Genomic DNA, 25,520 nt, shown 5'->3' on the forward strand with positions numbered 1-25,520 from the left:
CACTACATTTTGTATTCCAGGTTTGATTTTCAGAATGAATTATACAGATACTGAGGTGATACCTTATGACTTCCTCTCTTGCCTCTCCACAGACTCCCAGGGTTCCCTCATCCATCCAGTTAGTAATGGCTGCTCATCCCCTGTGGAGCAACAGCAGAGTTCTCCGGATGGGGAGCAGCGGCCTTCCTCTCCCTTGAGCTCAGAGATTCTGAGAGAGCTCAGCTGCTACACTACATCCACAGGTGACGCCCCCGCTGGAATGGGGAATGAATTGCTGTCACCGTCAGATGTACCCACGGGGCCAGCGGGGGACATAGGAAGTTCACAAAACAATCAGATTGCTGAACTCAGTAGACACCTCAGTGATGACCTTCTGAGCTCTGCACTGGAGATGCGAGGCATCAAACGAAAGAGTACTGAAAGCCATGGCAGCACACCACAGGCAGGAAAACGCACCTCTGCTGCAACACGCTTCCCTGGGCTGTCTGTGGGCTCCAGTGGGCTCAGTTTTCCACCAATGGGTCTGAACTCTTCATCTCTGTTAGGAAACCTGGGGCACATGAGTCACCCACTCCTAATGAGTGGCAGCGGCGGGTCTTCATTTCTTCAGACACCTGGACAAACACTGGCTGACCTACAGACCATGTTTCCCTCTACAGGCTCAGACTTACTGAGACAGTCAGCCACAGGGAACGGACACCTCCCCACCCCCTCATCCTCCTCCCTGTCTACCATTTTCTCTTCTGCTTCCACCACCATTCCTATATCATCTACACCCTCAGCAGCAACTTCCTCCTCCCACTCATCTGGTTCCTTGCCTCCATACTTGATGAATCCCAACATGGCTGGGTTGCTTTCATCAGGTTTCCCTCTCACCTACAGTCAGTCGTTGCTCTCTGAGCCAAGGATGTTCTCTGCTCCTCTTCTCTCCAGCTCAGGGGCTTTCACTGCCACAAACCCAAGCTCCACTGCATCGAGTTTCCTTTCACAGTTCAACAACCCCACCTCGAGTCTGTTGGGGGCAGCTCTGACCCAGCCGGACACACATCAGAGTACAGAGAACGGCGGTAGTAGCTCTGATGATGACGTCATAGAGGTGACAGGACAGTAGGCCTTCGACATTCAAGAGACAGATTTTCCACAAAATCTCACATACTTTTACAGTATCTGCTCTCACACTACAGCTTAGGATCATTTTCCAGACAACATTCAATAAAATCAAGTGACATATGCTGTGAAAACTGGTACTGGGGTTAGACCGGTTATCAATTCACTGAACTAAATTGAATTCTCATCCCTAACAATCGTAATGCAGTTCACACACTCAAACATAAACACACATCTCAATCCAATAATACTCAAACTTGTACCTTGACAACTTTACAAAGTCACATTAACAAATCTGTATGCTGAATAAATATCCGACTTGTTCAGCTGGAGCCACAGAGCAGCGGGAACAGATCTTTGTCATGCAGGGGCCAGCTGAAACTTTCCAGGGCTTTCTAAGCACAGCCTCACCTGTCAGTTTTTAAACAAGGCCTTCACTTGTAATTAGTTTTGTTTCTTCTGAAATCGGGTGAATTAATGATAAAAGTCAAGTCTTGGTGGATTTTCTTATGATATAGTGTTGTGAAATCACTTTGTTACATTTGGTAGCCACATCGACCTTAACAGTTTTCAACAGTTTCTGCTCGTATTAAACAAAACTGAAAAGCTGCAATAAATAGAAACATGCAGTGGTGATGCTTCTCAAAAGTCACTTTGACAATATATTAAGAGAAAATCCCTGAAGGCTAACTTTCAAACTTTCAGAGCATATTATAGTCTTAGCAATTTGATAGGCATTGTAGCATCCCCTGTTGAAAGATACTATGTGTGATACTATAACTGAGTATGTTGATATTTTGTAAATAGTCATTATCATTGTTTATATTGCAAGTCAATACTGTGCAGTGTGTAGATTTTGGTTGAAGGGAAATGGTTTAATATTATAGTGACTATTACGACAACAAACAAACTTACGTTCAACTTCCAACTTTTTTATTTTCTTTTAAACTAAAATGAATGTATTTTCATGTTAGCCATTGATAACACAGGGACTGGAACAGATTCGGACTGTGTTCTTTGATGTTTAGCCTTAAATAACACAAAGAGTTTGTTAGTCTTCGCATTTATGTCAGCACGTCATTTTTCTACAAATTGGAAGAACTTCTGAGCAGTTAGACTGTCAATGTCCAACTCAAAACACAAGTTTAGGTCAGATTCAGCACAGTGATGGAAGGTATCACATGGGTGGGCTAAATTAAATGCAAAACAAATTTTAATAATGATTGGGGGATGGTGTGTTTTTACTTAGAAGTTGCCACCATGTTTGTGGAGTCATAATTTTCAGAAACTCTTTGAGAACAAACATTACCTAAACTGTAAAACCATTGCATTTGTGCAGCCTGCATGTCAATATCTTAAGTCGCTGTAGCCACCAACCATACTTAAGATTTCATTACAACCACCAGTGACCGTGCAGAAGCCGGTCAGGTGGTGTGGTGGCCTTACCAGACTGACAGTGCCATAATGTGGTAGCTTTTCACAGAGATGCATCGTTCAAAGCAGTGCAGTGTAAGTAGCTTCTGTCAGTAGTGTCAGTCATTGTGGGTCTGCGGTGCTTTAGGGAGTTTAGGTCTTCACTGTTCTCTGTAGCCTTGTGTTTCTGTGTAGTGATGACACCTCAAGGTATTTAGATTTAGGGAAGTCCATTTCCTGGTACAGTAGGCTAGATGCAGTGGTTATTAGCCTTTAGAAAACACTGGAGAACCTGAGACAACAGATCATTCCCTGTTCAGTAACTGTTTTTGTACCATTTTCTTGCGGGGACCTTTGGTTCCCACAGTTTGAGTACCGTCCCTTTTTTTGTTTGCTACTGGCTTCCATTTCCTGTCACTTTTAATTTCTCTCATCAAAGATATCTCCCAGTTTAAGCATGTCTCCAAAGCTTGTCATTTGATTAGTTTCAGATCTGAAGGTAGAGCCGGCACTTTAAAAAAAAAAAAAAAAAAAAAAAAAAAAAACATATCTGCTTGTGAACTGTAAAAGGTACACTATGTTGACCCCATACCTTTATTCTCGGACTCAGTTGGAACAACATTGTTTTGAATCTTGGGAATCAAATCATAAAAAGAAAAAAAAAAAAAAAAATTAAAAAGCCGTTACTTCTGTCTATTTTTTATGTTTTATGGTAATATTTCATTTTGTAATGTTTTTTTATAACTTCTAAAAGGTGTGAGTTCACCTTTCCCCTATTATTTTAGTCTGTCTCAAATTTATTTATTTATGATGGAAGATATGTTTTTTTGTAATTCCTTTTTTTAACCTTCTGTTCACTTTGACCCATTGACGGCTGATTCTGTAAGAATTTCGTACATACAGCCTAGATCGACGCAGAGTAAGACTGTGTTATCAATGTTATTTTAACAATAAAACACTCTTCTATTGCAATGTGAATCATCTGTATTTTTTTTTTTATTTTAAAACAGGAACTGTGTTAAATATGAAAAACTGCAATATTTAAAGCAATAAGTAAAAACACAACATGATTTCAAGACATTCAAGGCCTTTAGCCACAGATTAAAAAATTTTTTTGAATAAATCGAAAATTACATTCAACCAACCTGACAAGCCATTAGAAATTTGTTTTTATTAATGATTGGGTATTCTCTCTTTTTATCCCAATATGACTAGAATAGGGGTGTCAAACTCATTTTAGTTCAAGGGCCACATGTAGCCCATTTGATCTGAAACAGGTTGGATCAGTAAAATAACAGCACAATGGCCTATTAATGACGTCAACTCCAATTTTTTCTCTTTGTAGTGTTATAAAAGTAAAATTCCAAAATGAAAATGTCAATAGCCTGAACAACTGTGTATAACCAGAAAAATAATAAAACACAATACAACTTACAGATCATAGTAGATCTACAAATGCACAAAACATTCAGTAACAGGCACAATATTGTTTAATTGCACTTATTTTTCTTAAGACATTTCTGGTTCTTCACATTTTTTGTGAAACAGTTTGTGAATGTAAATGTTTTCATAATGTAATTTTACTTTTTCCACATTAAACGAAGGAGAAAATTTGGAGTTGTCAGGTTATTACACTGTTGCCCTTAAAGTTGAAATACCTGGTGAAAGGTGATTACTGATGTGTATAAAAAAGAATAAAAAGAGGAATGTGTCTGAAAATAAAATTATTCCAACTTTAGGATCAACAGTGTAGTTTTTACTGGTCCGGCCCACTTGAGATCAAATTAGGCTGTATGTAGCCCCTGAGCTAAAATGAGTCGGACACCCTTGACGTTCACAAATCCATGCCACGGGCAGATTGGACCCTTTGGTGGCCCATATGTGTAACACCCCTGATATAGACAGTTCAATTCAACCTCACGTTTTTTGTTGTTTTGTTTAATCCAGCAGTCTAACTTTAAGCAAATAAAGATGAAAAAAAAAACAACACAAAATCCCTGAAAAAATAAGAGCATGACCATAGTTTCTTAAGTGGCCACTGTGTGCAATGGTGACTTGGCCAGATACGCTTCAGAAAAAAAATCCACAGAACAAAAGTTTTTCATTATAATCTTCAAGCGGCACCAGATTTTGGAATGACAGACCTTCTGAGAGACATGTAGCTGCTTTTCATTTCTTTTCCCTACGAGTCACATTGATTAATGGGACTGAAGATGCAGCATCTCACTTCTAAACTGCCAGTGACAGGTGTGTTAGTGTCAGTAGAGTAGACTCTGTCAAGACTGAAAGCGCTTTTTCGCTGTGTAAGCACTGGAGACTTGGTTCATTATGACGAGGGCGGTGAGAGCAGGGCAGGCAGCTGACAGGTACCAGGTGTAATCCCCGACAGCAGCGGTGAACCAGGCAGAGCAGAGGCCGAGGAGCAGGCTGGTACTGCCAAGCAGGAAGGTGACGAGTCCAGACGCTGCATGGTAGCGCTTGAGCTTGGCAAGAGACCAGCCTTTAGCCAGAGAGTGGTAGATGAGAGGCACAGCAGCTATGGACTGAACCCCAACCACACACACCGTGATCAGGCCCAGCAGACCGTGCCATGAGGTGAAGTGGGGTTTGCCGTTCAAGTGTTTGTTGTAAGAGATGGCTGCGAGGCCCAGGACCGCACAGGACACACACAGACACTGTAGGACCCAGTGGACCCGGCCCTTGGTCTTATGTGGAAACCCCTTCATGAGGGAACCATGGGGGGAGAAGAGGAGTATGGCTTCTGTCATGAAGAGGGAAAACTGGAAAAGAAAAGACAACCAATGTTAGTTTTTTAGCAGGCAATTCTTGATCTTCAATTGTGAGTTCATTGTTCGACATGGTTAGGCTTGAAAGTACACGGGTCATTCCATATAATTTCATCAAGTTGTCCCCACCTGACCCTCTCAGATTTTTCTAAATTTTTACATACTTCTAGTACATTATATATGATGGAGAAATCCAAAATTTCAAGGCTTAATTGTAAATCGTTCCAAAGTTACGACCATTTGAAGTAGGTAGGGGGTACCCTAAAATTGCGACCAAAATTGCGACTTGAAATTTTTGGCAATTTTCAGGCTTCTATAACTTCTGAACAACAAGAGCTAGAGGTCTGAAATTTTCAGAATCATTTCACAGGAATCTATACTCCTAAGAAATGTGAAAATATTTACTTAAAATTAATAATTGCATGTTACAGAGAATGACAAAGTTGAGATTTTATCCATCGCAAACTTCTAAAATGTGACTTTTGGCCACTCATTACACAAAAACTAATCATCATATTCATTAGAAATTTTATGTGCTATATCTTGGCTACTTGGGGAATGGATGTGTGTAAAATGAAGGTCCTATGTTATCCTATGTATGATATATGAACAGCTTAAAATCAAAAATATCTGTCAGACCTTCGGATTCAAAGGTCAATATCAGCATGTGGGATTGGTAGTATCACAAAATGAAAGACACCATGTTTCCATGTCCGAGGAATAATTTAGTTCGGAATTAAAAGGGGAATAAACCAGTGACTTTATTCGGATTTAAATTTAATCTGAACTATTCTTTTTCAACTGGAATAAGGTGTTTACATGGGCATCTTAAATAGGATCTAACGTTTATTCAGATTAAACCAGGAATAAAAGTTGTCATGTAAATGCACGGCATGTGAAAGTACAGGAATTGCCTTAAATTTTGACACCAAGCACAACTTGCTTCAATAAATCCTTCTATGTTAAATGTTCAAATTAAATATGGACATTTTCACCTTCATATTTTAGCATCTATATCACAGTATAATGTATAATAGTGATAGTAGTTCACAACATTGTTTTAACATTGTTTTACTGAAATACCCACATTATAACCACATTAGATCTTTGTAACCACAAAGTTCTTGGAAAACCACACAATGCCAGCATCAGCATTCAGTAACATTTCTATTTTTAGTTCTTAGTCATAGACTGTCAGATAGAACAGCATGCATATTTACAGTTTGGATTTATAAAATTCTTTAGTGCCACATATGCACATGTTCTATAAGTATGTAAAAATTCCGAAAAATCTGAGAGGGTCTGGTGGGAAATTTTCTTAAAATCTGTTGATTACCTCCGCCAAGGAGGTTATGTTTTTGCCAGGGTTTGTTTGTTTGTTTGTTTGTTTGTTTGTTTGTCTGTCTGTCTGTTTGTTTGTCTGTCCGTTAGTGTGCAACATAACTCAAAAAGTTAAGGACAGATTTGGATGAAATTTTCAGGGTTTGTTGGAAATGGGATAAGGAAGAAATGATTAAATTTTGGTGGTGATCGGGGGTGGGGGGGCCCACGGGGGGGGCCACTGATCAGCCTTGGCGGAGGTCTGCGCTCTCCGAGTGCTTCTAGTTTCATATGGAATGACCCACACATTAGCGCTTAACCCTTAATATCTAGATTAAGGGAATGTTTTTATTTGGTTACAACTAAAACATATTAATTTTGTGTGTGTGTTTTTGTTTTTAATATAATTTAAATGAGCTTACAGCCAGTGTCATTAGGAAAGGATGCCAGGAGAACAAGCCTAGAGTGAAACAAACAGGTGATATGACATTAGAAATATGTCAACTTAGTCAAACATCACGTGACATGTGGTGGTAGAAATAGTGGCACTCACTTGTTCCAGGTCGAGACAGAAGTACAATGAACACAGTTAAGCCAAGGCAGATGAAGTGTGTACAAACTGAGGATGCTGTCCTGGCACAGCCGTACACCCAAGACTCGGATTCAGAGTCTTTGCTGTGGACCATGTTTGGATTCACAGGTTTGGACGGTGTGTGTAAACCCACAGAGCTGTCACCTAAAGTGAACTCAATACGGAAATGACCACACTTACTACTGCCTCCGTTAAAACCACAGAACAGACTTTTAAACAGTTTACCTGTCCATGAAAGTAACGGTAAAACCCTAAAATATTACTGAATAAATACACAAGTATAACCCAAACATGTTCCACGTCGCACCGTTTCCGCTATTCTTAAATAACCACAACTTCCGGTTTGATATTTCAGAATAAAAGTGCTGTTTTTAAACCAACCAATGAATACACAGTAGTGAAAAAAGTTTTTAGAAACCCTTAACATTCTACGCAATGTCAAATATTACCATTAAATATTTGTGAGGAAATCCTTTTTGTGTTTCAAAAGTTGTAGCTGCAACATAAAGACACAAACAAATGCATTTTTTTTTTTATTGTTAACAAGAAAATAATAATAATAATAATAATAATAATAATAATAATAATAATAATAATAATAATAATAATAATAATAATAATTCCTGAAAGTTTTAACCTGTCATGACCTGCATGTGTTTCACTATTTTGCAGAAACATCCAGTTTTAACCTCGATGGAACAGAGCACGTGCAGAAGGGAGCATGTCAGAGTTATATGCCTAAAGAGCTATTCTTAATTCAATATATCACAAATGCATGAGATGTCCAAAAACTTTTTTCCACCAGTGCATCGCTTAAACACCACATAATATCTAAATACAACCACTGCATGTGTTATAATTATGGAACCTGCTGCTAGTATTTGCCTCAGAGACCACAGCCTAAGTATTAGTAGCAGTAGTAATAGTGGTAGTAGTAATTACCTTTATTTAACCAGGAAGTCCAGTTGAGATCAGAAGTCACTTTTGCAAGGGAGACTTGGCTATGGTAGAAGACATACAAAATCAACACATGTACAAAATACACAAATAAACAATAAAACAGAATAACAGCTATTCAACCATAAGAAAAATAATGACATTCTTCCCTCAATGCATTCTGTTTGATGCTCTTAAAATCACTAATGGATATAATATTAATTATAATGCAGGATTAAATGGTCAGAAGATAACTTCTAGGCTGTTTTATTTTTATTTTACCGGTATCTTCATTTAACCAGGAAAAAAATGACTGACATTAAAACAATTTTTGAGTGTCCTGGCCAAGACAACAGTAGCAGAAGGTTATGTAAAATAGACATTTCAGCCATACATCCACACTGACATACTTAAAAAACACACTAAAACTTAGTACTAAAAACATACATAAAACACAATAGTAAAAATGTTCTTTTTGTGTTTGGGATTTAATTTCCCTGTTGTTCCCTTACTTTAGTTTTACGTGAATGTATCTAGAAAGCACTTTGCTCGGTAAAGAAAAATGCTTTACAAATAATTCTTACTATCATTATTAATTTGCATTGTAACTTGTGCTATACAACCTAACCCACTCACTTTGTTTGGTAGAAATGATTTTATCATTGGCACCAACAATTCAAACGCCTATAAGCTTTTATTATGAAAAGTGAATGACCGGAAGTTTTTATATGTTAATTTACTTTAATCCAGCTGACGTGGACACATCCAGGAAAAAACCCTAATACAAGATGATAATAATAATAATAATAATAATAATAATAATAATAATAATAATAATAATAATAATAATAAGTTGTTAGTTAAAGATATGATGCATCAGACCAATTCCTGCGATTCCACATTCATTTGCTGAATGGTCACTCAACAGTCAGCAGTTCATTGGTCATTGTGCTCCAATAACTCTCTAATAAGCCTGTGACTCTGCAGGGCCTACACACCAGACAAACAGGCAGCAGCCATAGCTTGAGGAAACAACAACATATTATTGAGAACATGTCTTCTTTCACCCTGTCTCTGCCTCTCACCCACATTATAATGCTGTCACATTGTGCCCAGTAAAAAGTCAGTCCCTCTTGTTTCCTCACACCAGTGGGTGAACAAAACAAAAAAATAAATAAATAAAAGTCCCACATCCAGGCGACACTGTGTGGATGTGTGTTTCTTGTTTCTTTGTTTATTTTTCCCATAACAACCGGACTTGTCAGTTTCTGTTGTGGTCCACGCAGTCAAGGATTATCACTTATGTCGTCCAGATGGAGGCACTGAAATATACAGAAAACATGGGAGCAATCAAGGGCTGAGAAGTTGGAAAATGTCTTGCAAACTCTCACATATAAGTCTGTAACTGGTATTGTTTTAATCTCTTTAGTTAAGGGGTTACAGGGACTATTTTTACCAAAAAAAAAAAAAGGCTTTGATAGAAAATAGTTGCATAATACATTGATATTACAATATGAATGAGTTACAATTAACCATATATAAGCTGTATCAGTGGTAGCGGAGTTGATATTTATTGCTATCCAGGTTAACAGTTCCTCAGATTTTGCTTTGTTCACACAAGACCCTGAAGACAGAAGAAGAACAGATTAAATGAACATGAGAATAGAAACACTGTGTTATGAAACCTCGCTGCATCCCATTGTGTGTGTCTGGCATGAAACTGATGATCCACAAAAAAACAGCTCTTCATCTGCCCCCCATTTTCCAGCCTTAAGGCTTTTTCCTAATTGAGGGTTTTCCAAGTGTTCTTTAATTAAACTTTAAACAGTTCTCTGTTTAAAGTTTTTGTATATTCACCTCTTTTGATCCTTTTACTTATTAGACTGTCAATTTTGTTTTCATTCCTTTTTCTGTCTCCACCTGAATATGTCCAACCCGCACAAAATAATCATAAATAATCATACACACACACACACACACACACACACACACACACACACACACACACACACACACACACACACACACACTTTTTTTGCTTAATGTCTATGAACTATTCTGTCTTGTCTGGTGTCTATGAACATCTATGAATTAGTATGCCAGATGTTTTGTCTTGTATTTTTTGGTTACCCCTGTCACAACTTTTGTCTAACACTAAATAAAAAAACAAAAAAACAAACAGTGTATTCATTCTAAATTGAGTTATCACACATTTGAGACATGCGCTCAGTTCCATCCTGTTTAACAGTTGTGTAATTAATACTAGACTGAGTCAGTTTTTTGCCAGATGTATGATTTGTTAGTAAATCCACAGATACTCACTGTAACATTATTGTCTTCAAAGTTAAATACAGACACAAAAACAACTAAATTAAATTAAAGGTTTGGACTCTGTGGTGGTTAATCCAAGTGTGAAAATAATGACTCATACTCTTTCAGCCACTTTTTTCACAGTTTTAGTGCGATGAATCCTGGTATTGACATCAGGAAAATAAAAATGCATTGATGAAAAAACCTGGTCATTCAGTATATTCAGGTTCAGATGACCACATTTTTTGGACACAAAACGTAGCTGAACCTCAACCTGACCAAGTGAATTAACCCCAGACTGTAACACTGTCCCCACAGGATGGTACTGTAGGCGCTAGGCATGATGGGTAATCAGTTCATCCACATCTCTCAGCCTGATGCACCCATTGCTCTGGAACAGGGTCAGTCTGGGCTCATCAGACCACATGACACTTTTCCATTGAAATGCAGTCCAGACTTCATGCTTAAAGCTATATAACTTTTTCATCCTAATCCGCTGAGTGGCCTTACATTGTGCCTGTGAAAATGCTTTTAAACTGCTGATTTTTTTTATTATGTGATGTGATCATAATAAAAAATAATGCAATATATATTTGTAATATAATCATGTGTAATAGCAACAATAGGATATTTATAATATAATTATGTGTAATAGCAACAATAGGATATTTATAATGTAATCATGTCATGTGTAATAGAAACAATGGGATATTTATAATATCATCCTTAAGCAAACTTAAATCCATTTTAGCTCAATGGCTGCCTCGGTCCCTGTTTTTGTCTGTTTGTGTGCACTGTGTGTTGTTGCTTGTTTTTCTTTTTGTATGCCTTACTTCGGTTATGGTATTGTGTTATCTGTAAGATGTTTTTAATTTATTTATTTATCTACCTGCCAATGGGACTCGATATGGAAATTAGCTATATGGCTATAATCTCTTGTATTTACATGTAAATGTTCATTAATACGAACTGTCCCGTTTTAAAAAGAAATAAATCATTCAGTCATTCATCATATAGGATTTTTTCCTGATCATATTTCAGCTTCAAAGCTGATGACTTACCAGTATCCTTCCAGGATTTAATTACATGGTGGACTTTTTTTAACCCAGTTTTAGTAGTTTCAGTTTCTCCTCAGTTTTCTCTTTTTTTATGCAAACCAATCATTTGGAACTGGAGTGACTGCACAATCACATGATCTGTCCTGCAACATGTTTTTTTTTTTGTTTTGTTTTGTTTTTTGAGAAATTGATTTCAGTTGAAACATATTGACCACTGCAGTACTTATCCAACGAACGGATCTGAACTATTTGCTTTGTTAACCCCCTGAAACTCAGGACAAAGCAAGTTGTTACTTTTTTTTTTTGCAAGAAAAAATATCTTGAGTGAAAACAGCATGATGCTTTTTTTTGTTTTGATTCATTTTTATTTTTATGAATGTCCTTTGCAGTTGACAAAAAACTCACAGCTAGGTCTCAGGAGGTTCAATCCACTTAGTGTCTGTTTTTACTTGTCTGGGAAGTGTGTGTCTATTTGTTTATAAAACACTTGGGTAGATGCAGACATGTTTTTCAACATGTCAGAACTAAAGGTTGTGGTCTCATAGGTCTCAAACAGACCCGGTACATCATATTATAAAAACCATTCCTATTTATTCATTTATGTTCTGGTTTCTCTACAATGGGGAGGATTTTAGCAGCTATAAGAGAACAGTATGACTTAAAGTAGAGTTTGTTATGCCCCTACTGATGCTTTGTTTTGTTTTACTGTGTGTAATAATGTGGACAGAGGGGTTTCCTTTTCGGCTGCCTCCTGGGATGTTTAATACACACACAGGATTAGAGGTAATCCCACAGTCGCACAGTGCATGCGCAAACCCAAGTGCGTGCGTCGGGCAGAGACACCACAGCGTTATCTCATCGACCAGCTCCCACTCACACTCCCAAAAATCATCTACAACAGGTGACAGCGATGATCTGAGGTAAGGTCTTTTTTAAACTCCTTCCTGTTTTGCAGATGTGGGTAAACTGTGAGATCGTGACTGGGTTCTTCGTCCTGTTTCTCACTGAAGGATTAAACCGAAGTGCCCCGTTATAGGAGGGGGTGTGATCTCCAAAAAAAGACTCGTTTTAAACCAAAATCTGAATATAAAACACACACCGAGACCAGTCTTGTATCATAAAACTAGTGAAATGTGGATGGCTGATCCTTGGTACAATGCTCTCTTGTTGCTCTGTAAATAATTGCGCCGTGTGGTGACCCAGTTGGCAGACACAGTCCAGGGTTGTTCATATTCAAGTCACAATGGAGCTCCATAGGCAGACTCATGAAAACAAGTTTCTAATGCACCTGTGAAGACACTGCAAGGGAACTTCTACACTTTACATCAGTTTAGTTCAGGGGCCACATCCTCCCACACTGTAATACCGGATAAGTTGAGTTTACTTTAAAAAAAATTGAGTAAACCGGTTACCTTAAAAAATTAAGTAATGAGTAATGAAAACTTGAGTGCATTAAACTTAAATGCTTGATTTGAATGGAAATGCTATTTTAAGTACAACACACTAAATGCCAAGTTAATTTAACTTATAATTTGTTGCAATGTCAATTGCTTCGGATAATCAGTAACTTAATATCATCAGTGAATTGGCCTCATTCTGAGGTGACTTTAATTAAAGTCTTTGCAATGTAAATTGTCTTATGAAATTATTCAACTCAACATATTGCAGTGTGTATGGAAGTCAAACAGGAAGACAGCTCAGTGTAATGTGCCAGTGTAGGAAATGCTTTCAGACTGGGGAGATGTAAAGATTTTCATTCCAGAAATCTACTTTAGAGGAACAGTAAAGCCATAGTTCTTGTTATGGTTCTCACTCATGGTGCAGCTCTACAAAAATACAAAAACAAACACAAAAAAAGGCCAATAAACACTGACATACACACATTAAGTCCAAATTAACACTAACACCACAACCCCGCTGAACCCCTACACAGAAAAAGAACACATTTTCAACAACATGCCCAATACCCACAATGCAATGCGGAGATAAGCGGTGTTGTCATGACTAAAACTTAGTCATTTAAATCCATTCAACTTAAACTTTTTCGTACTTTCGACTATGTCTACAAATTAGTAGAATATACTTAACATTTTATAGTAATGTAATAAAACTTAAACCATTTAAGTACATTATAATTAAAGCATTTTAGTAAATACAAAGTCCGGGCTTGCAGTGCAATATGATCTGCAGTGGGCCGGACCAGTAAATTAATAACATAATAATATATAAATAATGCCAACTCCAAACATTTCAATGTGTTTTATAGTGAAAAAAGTAAAATTACATTATGGAAACGTTTACATCTGTAAACTGTCCTTTTAAAAATGTGAATAACATGAACAACCATGAAAAAACTGAAATTTATTAAGAAAAATAAGTGCAATTTTAACTCTATTTTACATCTGCTTATCATTTGTAAATGTGCGTTCCAACTTACAGATCACAATGGATCTGCAAAATACAAAAAATATTTTAGTAACTGGCTGAATATTAGTAAAATTGTTCTTACTTCTCTTAGAACATTTCTAGTTTTTCATATTTTTTTGTGAAAGGCTGTTTGTAAATTTCCACATTTTCATGTAATTTAACTTTTTTACACTAAAACAGAGGGAAAATTTGGAATTGTCATTATTTGCAGGTTTTTATGATAGTAATTTACTGATCTGACCCGCTTGAGACTAAAGTAGGGCTTCATATGTCAAGGATTGATTGTTAATATCTTCATGTAATTTTTGCATTTCACATATTCATCCCAAGGGCCGGATTGGACCCTTTGGCGGGCTGGATTTGGCCCCCAGGCCATATGTTTGACACCTGTGCTTTACATTGAAGGATTCATGAGAGAAAAGTATATTTAAAAGTCACCAAAAAGCTGAATCTGAATAAAAAAATGTTTTAAACAAAAGTATAAAGATCCAAACATCCACCTTTAACTAAAACCATCATGATACCTGTTGATCCACTAATTCTATCAATCCATGTAAATAATTGGTGTAAAATGCAGTTTGTCATCTTTTCATGGTTATCAGATATGACCCATTTGGACATTCAGAGGCTCTGTAGTTACCACGGAAACACTGTTATCTTCTACAACATTGATTCACCAGTAAAACTCATGGAGTTGGATCAATGACAGTAAATGGACACATTTGGTTTATGTTCAGTTAATGAGAGATTGGACTGAAAAAGTCAATTTTTCTTCAGTTTTCTCTGCTTTTGATGTAATAACCCTCAACTTTACTCTTAGCTTTTATGAACACCGACATGACTAGTAAAATACCTGATTATTACTGAAAAATATAGAAGATAATATTACAATAAATGGTGATAAGTCACTTAAAAAAGGTTAAATATAGAGGAAAAATGTATTTGGAAACTGCCACAAAAGTAACACTGGGTCCTTATGGGTTAAACAGATAAAAGATTTGCTGTTTCTTATGTTGTAAAACTACCAACAACAAACAAGAGACTGTCCTAGTTTTTGGAGACTGTAGCGTGTTTCAGAATCATGAATCATGCAATTCACTGTCATCCACAGAAAAAAAAAAAAAACATGATCTGTTGTCCCAGTTTTCACAGGACAACAGTCATTTTGTCATTTATTTTATGTTTGCATCAGACAACAAGGGTTAATCTTTTGGTTTTCCATGTTGTGGTGATATCATGAAATGACGTGTTCATTTGATGACTAACTTAACCCTCGAATACCTAGAACTATTTTTGCATTGACTTCAAAATTCTTCTCTATGTTTAACCTTTCCTATGTGATTTTTCACCATTTACTCTAATATTATCCCCTGCTTTTTACATTTTTCAGTGAAAAGCATGTATTTTCCTATATTTAATTAGTGACCATGTTCATAAAAGTTCCAAGTAAATCCAAAGGTTATGTAAAAACAGAAAAAACTGAACACAACTGACTTTTTCAGCAAAAACATACTATTAATTGAACGTCAAAAATAATCATCTGAAACCTCTGTCATTTACCAAACAACATGGGTGCAGAACAAGACTTTCTCCACCTTTTCTCTGGAACCCCTGAAAGTCAAATGGATCATAGCTGATGCTGCTAAATGGAATTTCACCTGAATTATTTAGATTTGTCAATAGGATTAGGGGTCTGACATTATAAAAACATTTTAGATCAGTAGATACTTTTGGTCACTGGCAGCTGTTTAGGTCTTTGAGGGTTTCATTGAGATTGACTTAAATATTGAAGTTGAAGTGTATTTTTCAAAGGGACAGTACATATTATTAAACACAATATGTGCCAATATGCAAGATTATAGCTGAAGCTAATTTCCATCTTTAGTCCCTACATAAAACAACATAGTTCACATAAAAACAGTATAATCCAGTGTACTTTATTAAAATATCTGTGTATGACCTCAAAGTATAACTGTCTTGCAGCTTCTAAAGGCCTCATGTTTCTTTGCAAAACATACAACACTGGAAATATACCAAGTCAAGAAACTGAGCAGGTAGGATTTTTTCTTTGACATGTTATTTTTTGTCTGTATTCATTAAACTGGAGCCTGACATTCACAGTGCAGTTACAGTAACCAGTCTCTATTCTCAGGGCCATCTGACGTTCAACCCTACCAGCTCATGGACAGCAGGTGCCCACTTGACACTTTAGAGTCTGCATTGAGGACAGGATGGCTAAATGTGAGCTGATTGAGCTGAAAGACCTCAGTGTGAATGATCCCATTGAACTGGCTGCTCCGGCAGCCCGCCCAACCCCTCCACCGGTAAACCCAGGGCCGCCCAGCCATTTCCACATCGTCCGCCTGGTGGGAGACACCGTCAGCATCGAGACACCTCTGTGTCACTCAGGAGAGGCTGGATCAGGTCATGACTTCCAGCCCTTTAGCTACACCCATCTCACCTGGTGTGACCTGTGTGGAGAATTCATCTGGGGTGTTTACCAGCAGAGTTTACGCTGCACCAGTGAGTTAATCTACATGAAACTGTTTAAGACTAATGCATGTGTTCTGTGCATGGCAAGCATTCTTGTCTGCAAGCATTAACCTATTGGTCACCAGACCATACCAGGCATTAAATCTGCATCACATGAGATAGGATGGCATAGAGGATGTACATACATTAAACCTGCATTAAAGCCTGAATGATCTCATGTGTTTAATAGTATACATTATGTCCATCTGAATGTCACAAAGCTCCAACAGTCCACTATCCAGTTTGCACTGTTACTAGGAAGCAGGATGCTCATGTTGTCTTTTCCATACTCTTATCATAAACAAAAACCTTATCACAGACTATACTCTAATCTGTAGGAAGTCCTGGCAAATGTCATGCTTGTCAAGTGCCTGGGAATATTTTTCTTTCCTGCTCCTGTTTTGCTTAAGGCATTTCTCTAGCATGTGAAGACCCATTCAATAGCAAATTCATGTGCTGTAACGTACAAATAGATTGTGACCAAAATTTAATAACCCTCCAATTCCCCTCAGAAACACAATAAAAGTTTATTCTGATAATACATTTTTTGTTTGTCACTGATACACAAAATAATGCTGCCTCTAGGTCGTTGTATTTGTATGTTTTGTGTGTGTGTGTGTGTGTGTGTGTGTGTGCGTGCGCGCAAGGACAGATTACTGGAAAAAATCCATTAGACAGCTCTACACAGTGCTGACCACTAGCCAATGTAAAACTGAGAACACAGAATTTGCACCCCTAATGCATTTTGTTTCACCCCCTCTTAATCTCTCAGATTGCAACTATACTTGTCACTACCGCTGCCGTCCGTTCATCCAGCTGGACTGTTACACAGATGGAAATCCATTGACGGATCAGACAGATTCTTCAGTCGATGTGATCGAGACAGACACAAACGTGGTAAGAAAAAATGATTTAGTGTGACTGCTTATCAAAAGTTAATTATTTTCACATAAATAATAAATGTATTTAATTTTTTAAACCTAAATTTAGGTTTAAACAGTGAATTATCGACCGTGGATATGTTTGAGCAGATGGATGCAGATCACTGTGCCATATGTCCACAGAGATACAGCTTTTATTGCCTTTGTATTGTCAAGAAATCAATATAGCAAGTTACTCAGGTCAGGAGAAAGCTGAGGGGAGGGGATGACTTTACACTCTCACAATAAAACAGCTGCCCTGGATTCAGAACAATAAAAAAATAGTCTGATACTATTTTGGGAATTTGACAGCCACAACTTATCAAAAAAAAAAAATTCCAATAGTTATAAACATTATTTGATATTTATAGTAATGTCTGGGTTTAACAAGGGTGAACTGTAGGGTTGTATGAGAATTTGTTGATCTCCAAGGGAGTGGACTGGTCGCTCAGACATCTTTGTGGAGTTTTATTGTTAGGGAGGAGCTTATCGAAATGCAGAGGTCAAAAGAGCAGTTAGAAAAATCAGGTCCCTCCAGACAGATGAGAGACAGAGGACAGCACAAGTGTTTGTTTGTTCTGGAAAAGGACCACTGATATATAATTCTGGAAATTCCTCCACGACACTCACTTGAATATTGAAGATGACCTGGGGAGACACAGCAAGTGAAGTATTTGGCAGTAAGGATGACAGAGACTCAGAGGTGGAGATGTATTTTACTGCATATACGTCTTTTTTTCACAAAGACAACAGGGAAACGGTGAGGTTTCTCTTTTTACTGAGGCTGTTTTTATTGATTGATATTATTATATTAATTGATGGATGTCTATTTTCTAAAAGCAGACAATAATAAGATTGTTTCTGTTCTGTGTCTGTTTTTCTCTACAATGACAGCTTATTTATCAAGACATTCTGCTGACACCATGTGGTATAAATGCTGTACTGAACCTGCTGTTGTTTTCAGGATGAACAGATCGAATGGAGTAAACGGGAGTTAACTGCTGCTGAGATTCAACAAAAGATTAAGGAGTACAATGCTCAGACCAATAGCAATCTCTACATGTTGGTTGTGAGTGACAAAGTATATTCTCTTTAAACATTTAAGCATGCATTAACTGCATTTTAATTGTAGTAGAGAACTAAATGTAGATTGTGTTCATACTTGTGTTTTAACCTGTCTAACCTGCAGAATAAAGACGGCTCCTACACTGGTTTCATCAAAGTCCACTTTGAGTTAGTTCGTCCAATCTCCCTCCCACATCATCAGAATCTATTCCCAACTCAGGAGGAAGATAAACCAACCAAACGGATGAAAAGGCGGACGTCGTTCTACCTCCCCAAAGATACTGCCAAGCACCTCCATATAAGCTCCCAAACACGAGTACGAGAAGTCATTGTGGCGTTGCTCAAAAAGTTTACTGTGGTGGACAACCCTGCTAAGTTCGCCTTATTTGAACGTGCAGAAAGACAAAGTCAAGGTAGGAAATCATACTTGAGTAAAATATAAAAATACCAATTTGAAAATGATGACTTACTGGCTTTTTTTCCCTCTTTTATTTTATTTTTTTTTTAAACTTTTTAGTGTACATGCGTAAACTGTCTGATGATGAGCACCCTCTCTTCCTACGTTTGTGTGCTGGCCCCAGTGAAAAGGCCCTGAGTCTGGTTTTGAAAGAAAACGAAACGGGGGATGTAAATGTAAGATCCATTGTGAAAATATGTTCATACTAAAGCAAAAGGCTAAAGATCCATGTATGTCCCATGATATAACAATGTTAAATTAAATGTTTTTATTGTTCTCTTACAGTGGGATGCATTCAGCTTCCCTGAGTTGTGCAACTTTCTGCGAATCCTGCAGCGTGAGGAAGAGGAGCATGTCCGACAGATTGTGAAGCGCTATGCTCTCGCAAGAGACAAGATGAAGCAGGCCATGGCAACGATTACTACTCCTGGTTGATTTTTCATGTAGCCAGAGACACTCAGCAGATCCACTCTGCTATTCTCTGTAGTATTGTGGATCAACAAAAAAAAGGAAAGGAAAGGAAAGGAAAGGAAAGGAAAGGAAAGGAAAGGAAAGGAAAGGAAAGGAAAGGAAAGGAAAGGAAAGGAAAGGAAAGGAAAGGAAAGGAAAAGACCTCAACAATGTAGTTTTGAATAATGATATTTAATGTGAATTAATGTGGCATAGAATCTGCCACTTTTTGCGCAAACAGAGCCATTATTGTGAACAGCAAACACTCAACTGGATGCAGTTTTTTCCTGAAAAATCATGCTGCTTGATTAGATTAGTTACAGTAAGTTTAACACTTTGAGTCATTTGGGTAATTTTACATTTAATTTTCATGATTTTGTTTGTACATTATAAGTGTTTTTAAACTTTGGCACTTTAATAAACCTGTTGGACAAGTAAAAATGTATAGCTATGAGTTTATTTTATTATTATTATCTAATAAACTTATCATGAAAATTTGTGGATCAGTTGATGTAATTGTTGGGTGATAAGGTTTGAGTTGCACTTGATTTTTCAGTTCCAGTATTTTGAAGGTAAGTCAAGCAACAAAGTTACAAACAACTTTTTTTTTACAGATCCTGAGGCTACTAAAACAGGAAAAACAGGAAGTGAAACTAAAACTAATTTTGGTTTGACTGATAACAATGTCTGTGTTTAGACTATTTCACGGCAAAACTCATGAGCTAAGTGTAAGAGAGAATGTGACAGCATGGAAATGACCTAAATTAATGTTGTAGTTTAGCAGAATTCACCAAGCGTCAACAGATTACAGAGGTCAAAGCAGTTTAATCAGATCCTTTAATTATGTCAAGTAAAAGTGAAAATGCCACAGGAAACTATTTCATTATGGGTAAAGGTCCTGAATTCAAAATATACCTCATGGCCATAGAAGTTTTGAAGTAGCCTATTTTCAACAATGTTGTGATACACTGGGGAAAAAAACTGCTTAAAATATAGAATGGCTTCTTTGAAAATGTTATATCACAAATATTGGCTTATTCTGGTTTTATTGCAAGAGTAGTTCATCAATATTGTATTGAAACCAATATTAAATAGTCTCCTTTGTATAGATGGGTCGATTAGTTGTTGAGCAGACTACGAAATCATACCATAAAATCATTATATTAGTCTATGTCAAAAGTAACAATAAAGTCTAAGTGATGGAGTAAAAAGTACATTATTTAGTTATCTCTGAAATGCAATGGAATTACAAGAAAATGAAGTAGTCTATGGCACAAGTGTTCTGAAATAAAGTGGAAGTGAATATGGCAATTTGTAAACCAAATTAATAATACATAAAGTAATAATTTAATTATACAGTGATGAATAAATACAGTAAATGAATGAATTTAACCTTACCTCAGTATGCTTTAGCTTGCACGACTGTGCAGTGACCCCCTCCTGTCCATGTGGTGGCGGTAGCATGATTTATTTTTTTCCGTCCGTCAGAAAAAAACGCAAAGAAGAATAGCATTGAACGCTAGTCAACGCTGTATGTTCAGGAGGTGTTTACTGGCATATATTTAGCAAACCTTCGAGACAAATTAATAAAAAAAAAATCTCCTGCCCCGCGAGCAGACCAGACTTTTCTTTAGGTATGTTTTCAGCTAACCTGTCTACTACATCGGTCACTTGGCAAACCAGCTAAAACTTAGTATTTGTAAGCGTCTGTGAACGTTGTTTTCTTATCCAGACAGAAACAGTTTGACCTGGCTAATGCTAGCAGCAGAGTGCTAACTACATTTAGCCAGTTGTAATGTTAGCTGTCAGGACATAAAGTGACATGACATGTACTGTAACTAACACAAGGGACGATATCCTCATCATCTTATTTGGGAGAGACAGCTAGCCGAGTTAGCCTTACCTGCCCAGATAACCCAGGTTAATGCCTCCTCCTTGCCCTTATGGCTGTGAGCAGAGCTGACTAACGCGAGTCATGGTCGTCTTTGTCTCAAGTGTAAGTTTAGTTAAAACGAATTGGTATTAAAGATGTAAGGGTCTTTATTGGAAGGGTTGTTTTTAAATTATATAGTGCGTTGTCATGTTACTTTTTACATGCTAAATGCTAACAAGATTCGTATTATAACATGAATTTGTTTTTTTTTTAGGGCGGGGTTTAAATACAAATACTACGTGAAAATATAATCATATAACTCGCCTTATGTGTTGAACGGTTGAGTATAAAGGTAAATGAACGTTTGTTATAGTATACTAGTCTAGGCTATATAATTATAAAAAGCCTTTGTGATTTGTTGTGCTTATCGTCGTTTCTCTGTGTTCATCAAAACTAGGTCATTAATTGCAAAAAAAAAAAAAAAAAATGTTTGTTTCTCTCTCTTATGTGTCTTTTTTTTCAAAAGTGTCACATCTACTCTGGCACAGTAAAACTGTAGCACCACTGGCAGTCCTGTGACCCAAGAAAATAATGTGCTGCAGCTGAAGATGGGTGGTAGCGGCTCCAAATCCAAAGGATTTTGGCCTTTTTCTGGCTCAGGAAGTGTAGATGATTCAACCAAAGATGGAAACGAGCAGTCACTTACAAGAATTCGAAGTTTCCAAGGCGCAACACCTTTTGTTTTCACTAGACGAAGGTAAATATACATCACTATAAACCCTCCAAGATATATTTTGCACTTTTTTTGTTTATTGCATTACTATTTTCTGTATGTATACAGAAAATGCTTCAGACAGTCGGAAGTTAAAATGTTGCTGTTTTTGTCAATGCAGGAATTTCCTGTCATGTCTAACATGAACTTATAATGTTGGTCATAATGTATGATGTACTAGTGGAAGTGCTTATTGCCAAAATAAAAATTAAAAACTTTGCCATAGAGAGATGACTAATGTTTGCACACATAATCTGTTTGATTGAAACATCACTCTCATAACATAGTTTTAGAAAATGAATTTTTCCTTTGAGTCCTCCAGTGTGCAGATTTTATGAAAAGACAACATTTCCACATGTTTATCTTCCCTGCACTGTGTCAACAGTCATGGTGGACACTGGGTACCTTGGAACCATAAATTCATGCTGTTCCCACAGTTGTTTTCTACTACCACACAATTAAATGTGTCAGCTTTAGTATGGTAGTCAGAGGGGAGAGGGGATGAAGCAACAAATGCCTGTGGTTAGGACTCAGTTTTGTATTTTGTATATGCTCTTCCAGATGACCTATGAGGGCAGTGCTACACAATAAATTATATACCAGAAATGACCTATTTCCCATTAAATCTACTAATTCAGCTAATTCACACGAGAATGTGTCCACCCTGTTTATATCTGCACTTTTAACGGATGTAAAAAAAAAAGAAAAAAAAAAGTTTTCTGCACACTGGTAGCTCACTTTTTAGTTTGTTATACTCCCCTGACCCCTCAAAGCTGACTGAGTGTTTTGGTTTCCATTTTAGGCAATGTAAACATTTTACTGAAATTTGAGGCACAAGCCACTGACTTTTCATTTATTGCTCTCATGCTTGCATACTAAAACCACATTTGTGTTGGTGATTTGGAATTTTTACCATGTTATTCAGCCAACTTTCTTTTGGTCTTACACCAAATATGCTATCATGACACCAAATTTTGTACCAATCTGAGTATATTGTACCTGTTGAAGGTTTGAGTCCATTCTGAGATTATGTTTTTTTCTAACTAATTTTGTGTCTGTGCTGCAGCTCAATGTACTTTGATGAAGATGGGGATTTGGCCCATGAGTTCTATGAAGAAACAATTGTGACAAAAAATGGACGTAAAAAAGCCAAGCTCAAGAAGATTCAAAAAAATTTAACACCTCAGGTGGGAAATGCAAACTGCACCTTTACTCTCATAAAATCTGTTGTTATTGTCAGTACTTTAATTAATTTTAATGTCCTCTGTGTCTTTTCAGGGAATTATAAAGCTGGACCACCCATGCATCCATGTAGATTTCCCAGTTGTTATTTGTGAAGCTTGACAATGCCTGAGGAGTCTCAGACTAGCCACTGTGTCAACTCCGTCCCATGGTTTCCATAACATTTGGGAGCCTGAACCACCTTTTAAAATAACATGATCTCTTGGTATTTCTGATGCCGTTATGTGGACAGGCTGATGCAGTGTGTTCTGAGCCTCTGCATGTGATCTGTTTTTGGCTTGTGTGCTGTTAGACAGAATCGGTCTCCAGTGAGGATCTAGATGAGTGCCAAGTTGGTAAAAACACTCTGAGTTTACAGATTTATCATTTGTGTGCATGTATATGCACATGGAAGACTTTATGTGACAGGATGAAACATGAATCCCGAATTCATTGCTGCAGATTGTTTCCTGATAACATTCATTGAACTCTAAGGGTCTAAAGTGAATGTATGGTTCAGTCAGAAAGTTAAAGTGCACATTTTAGTTTTTTGACTCTATCTTGGCTTGTTTTATGATGCATGAAAAGGATCTGCTTAACAAAAGCCGAGGGAGTTGACAATCAGTGGCCCACAATGTTTAAAGTGGATTCATGTCATTTATAACGTTGGAAGGACTGGCTTCAGTGACCTCAGTGTGACCACAGTCACCTCAGAGCCACAAATATACACAGCCGCAGTCAGTGTAAGAAGAGATCCTGTTGTTTTTTTCTTTGCTGCTTTGGCATATGTTTCACATTTAATTTATTGTAAATGTTTTTTAATTACAATTTGAAATGCTGAACTGTGTTGTGATTCTTTTTCATTCTGATGTCCTGAACAGCATTACCAGATCACCTGTCAAGGCTGGTGGGGAAACAATCCCTTTATATATTTTTGAACAATAATAATCAAAGCTTCTCAAATGTTCTGTTAATCTGGACCTTCACATTGTAAATTAAAAGGCTGAAGTTGACCTGATGTTAGAGTTGAAACAATTAAGTGATTTTAACCAACAGACAGTAGAAAGTAATGTAGATGATGGTTCCAAGCATAATGTTAGTAGGGCAACAAAACTGAGAATTTGCTCCTTTTCTTTGTCTCATTTGATTGTTAACGAAGTGTAGCATTTGTACCGTTAAACCAGACAAAACAATGATTTGAATGTTACCCTGGCCTCTGAGAAATTATAACAGACATGTTTGGCCAAAGCAGTTTACAGATTTAATGGAAGTAATCCCGTCATCTCCACCTGAGATGGAAAGAAGACATATATATGTATATATATATATATATATATATATATATATACACACACACACACACACAGAGAGAAAATTGCAGCATTCAAATCAAATTCATTGCTGGCGGGGGGTTAGGTTTCTATGTGTGCTGGCTAATGAGAGGAGGATAAGGGAAAGAAAGAAGTGATTGTCTCTGAAGGTCAACCATGGAGTCTCCATGGGAAAGGGTTTTTCTGCAAAGCTGTCTGTGATATTGTTCTCCTTAAAGGATAACGGCAGCAGTGCCAAAATCCACTTCACTTTATTGTTTCCATGAGATGACTTTATTGTGCCCAGTGCTTTTCACCACTCACCACTGGGCAGGAGGTGGAACAGCTCTGTCTGTTGGAGATGGGCCAATACAATTACTTTCAGTGGTTTATGTCAACAAAGCTGTGATAATATGCAAGGCCACAAGGTAAATTGCATGGAGACCCTCTGATCCCACTACATTGGTACAAGGTGGGACATATTTTAAACAGAAAAAGGTAAAGGAGCTCATCCACAATTTATTAACATAACTTGAACATTTTAACTTCTAGGCTGGTGTTTATTTACCTATTAAGAGGAATGCTAGAAAAATCAACTCCTCATGAATTAAATGTGTTTTACCAACTGTGGTGACATGAAATACAAGAAAATACACGGTAGTCATGAGGCAATAAGACAAAAAATATAATAAGGCAGTGAATGAAAATATACAGTAAAACATATGTTGTAACAGTTAAAACATCTTACAAAGAAAATTGTGTAGGATGTTAAGCTTGATGTGATGATTAACAAGTATAATTCAACAAAATGTGATCAATATTAAAGAAGCGGCATTTGTTTTCCGACTTACACTACAGAGTAAACTACAACTTCACTGATGTGGGCACAGATGTTAACTGTATAAGTAGCTTTAGTCCCTATTGACCTTCACTCTGAACATGCACGAAAAAATTTCAAAATATAAAAAGAC

General features: G+C 37.1%; 4 protein-coding genes across 9 annotated transcripts in view; 3 read left to right on the forward strand and 1 right to left on the reverse strand.

Annotated features, from left to right (window-relative positions):
• rad54l2 (RAD54 like 2) overlaps positions 1–3,130 on the forward strand; it is a 15,045-nt gene extending 11,915 nt beyond the window's left edge. For both annotated transcript variants that reach the window (XM_030133576.1, XM_030133577.1), the window contains exon 22: positions 93–3,130. In XM_030133576.1, the coding sequence (XP_029989436.1) occupies positions 93–1,111 (1,019 nt within the window). In that variant the 3' untranslated portion in view covers positions 1,112–3,130. The remainder of the gene's footprint in view (positions 1–92) is intronic.
• On the reverse strand, positions 2,915–7,536 carry cyb561d2 (cytochrome b561 family, member D2). The gene is made up of 3 exons (XM_030133594.1): positions 7,180–7,536; positions 7,049–7,086; positions 2,915–5,300 (listed from the first exon to the last, which is right to left on the reverse strand). Exons 1-3 carry the CDS (start codon positions 7,310–7,312, stop codon positions 4,797–4,799), a joined length of 675 nt encoding a protein of 224 aa, XP_029989454.1. The 5' UTR covers positions 7,313–7,536; the 3' UTR covers positions 2,915–4,796.
• Positions 6,544–24,081, forward strand: tusc2b (tumor suppressor 2, mitochondrial calcium regulator b). 4 transcript variants are annotated; one of them, XM_030133598.1, is made up of 5 exons: positions 6,544–6,559; positions 7,362–7,367; positions 21,773–22,003; positions 23,085–23,205; positions 23,297–24,081. In XM_030133598.1, the coding sequence occupies exons 3-5, from the start codon at positions 21,855–21,857 to the stop codon at positions 23,360–23,362; spliced, it is 336 nt and encodes a 111-aa protein (XP_029989458.1). In that variant the 5' UTR covers positions 6,544–6,559; positions 7,362–7,367; positions 21,773–21,854; the 3' UTR covers positions 23,363–24,081. The 4 variants fall into 4 exon arrangements, with proteins under 4 accessions (XP_029989458.1, XP_029989456.1, XP_029989457.1 ...); XM_030133596.1 differs by lacking the exons at positions 6,544–6,559; positions 7,362–7,367 and adding an exon at positions 20,741–21,007 and having other exon boundaries at positions 21,761–22,003; XM_030133597.1 differs by lacking the exons at positions 6,544–6,559; positions 7,362–7,367 and adding an exon at positions 20,741–21,007 and having other exon boundaries at positions 21,770–22,003.
• On the forward strand, positions 12,321–19,432 carry rassf1 (Ras association domain family member 1). Of its 2 annotated transcripts, XM_030133589.1 has the most exons (8): positions 12,321–12,442; positions 15,933–16,003; positions 16,102–16,472; positions 17,254–17,378; positions 18,366–18,470; positions 18,591–18,879; positions 18,984–19,099; positions 19,209–19,432. In XM_030133589.1, exons 3-8 carry the CDS (start codon positions 16,181–16,183, stop codon positions 19,356–19,358), a joined length of 1,077 nt encoding a protein of 358 aa, XP_029989449.1. In that variant the 5' UTR covers positions 12,321–12,442; positions 15,933–16,003; positions 16,102–16,180; the 3' UTR covers positions 19,359–19,432. The 2 variants fall into 2 exon arrangements, with proteins under 2 accessions (XP_029989449.1, XP_029989450.1); XM_030133590.1 differs by lacking the exon at positions 15,933–16,003 and having other exon boundaries at positions 12,322–12,442.
• Positions 24,082–25,520: the final 1,439 nt, after the last annotated feature.

This window comes from Sphaeramia orbicularis, chromosome 5 (genome assembly GCF_902148855.1).
Source record: "Sphaeramia orbicularis chromosome 5, fSphaOr1.1, whole genome shotgun sequence".
NCBI classification, from domain to species: Eukaryota; Metazoa; Chordata; class Actinopteri; order Kurtiformes; family Apogonidae; genus Sphaeramia; species Sphaeramia orbicularis.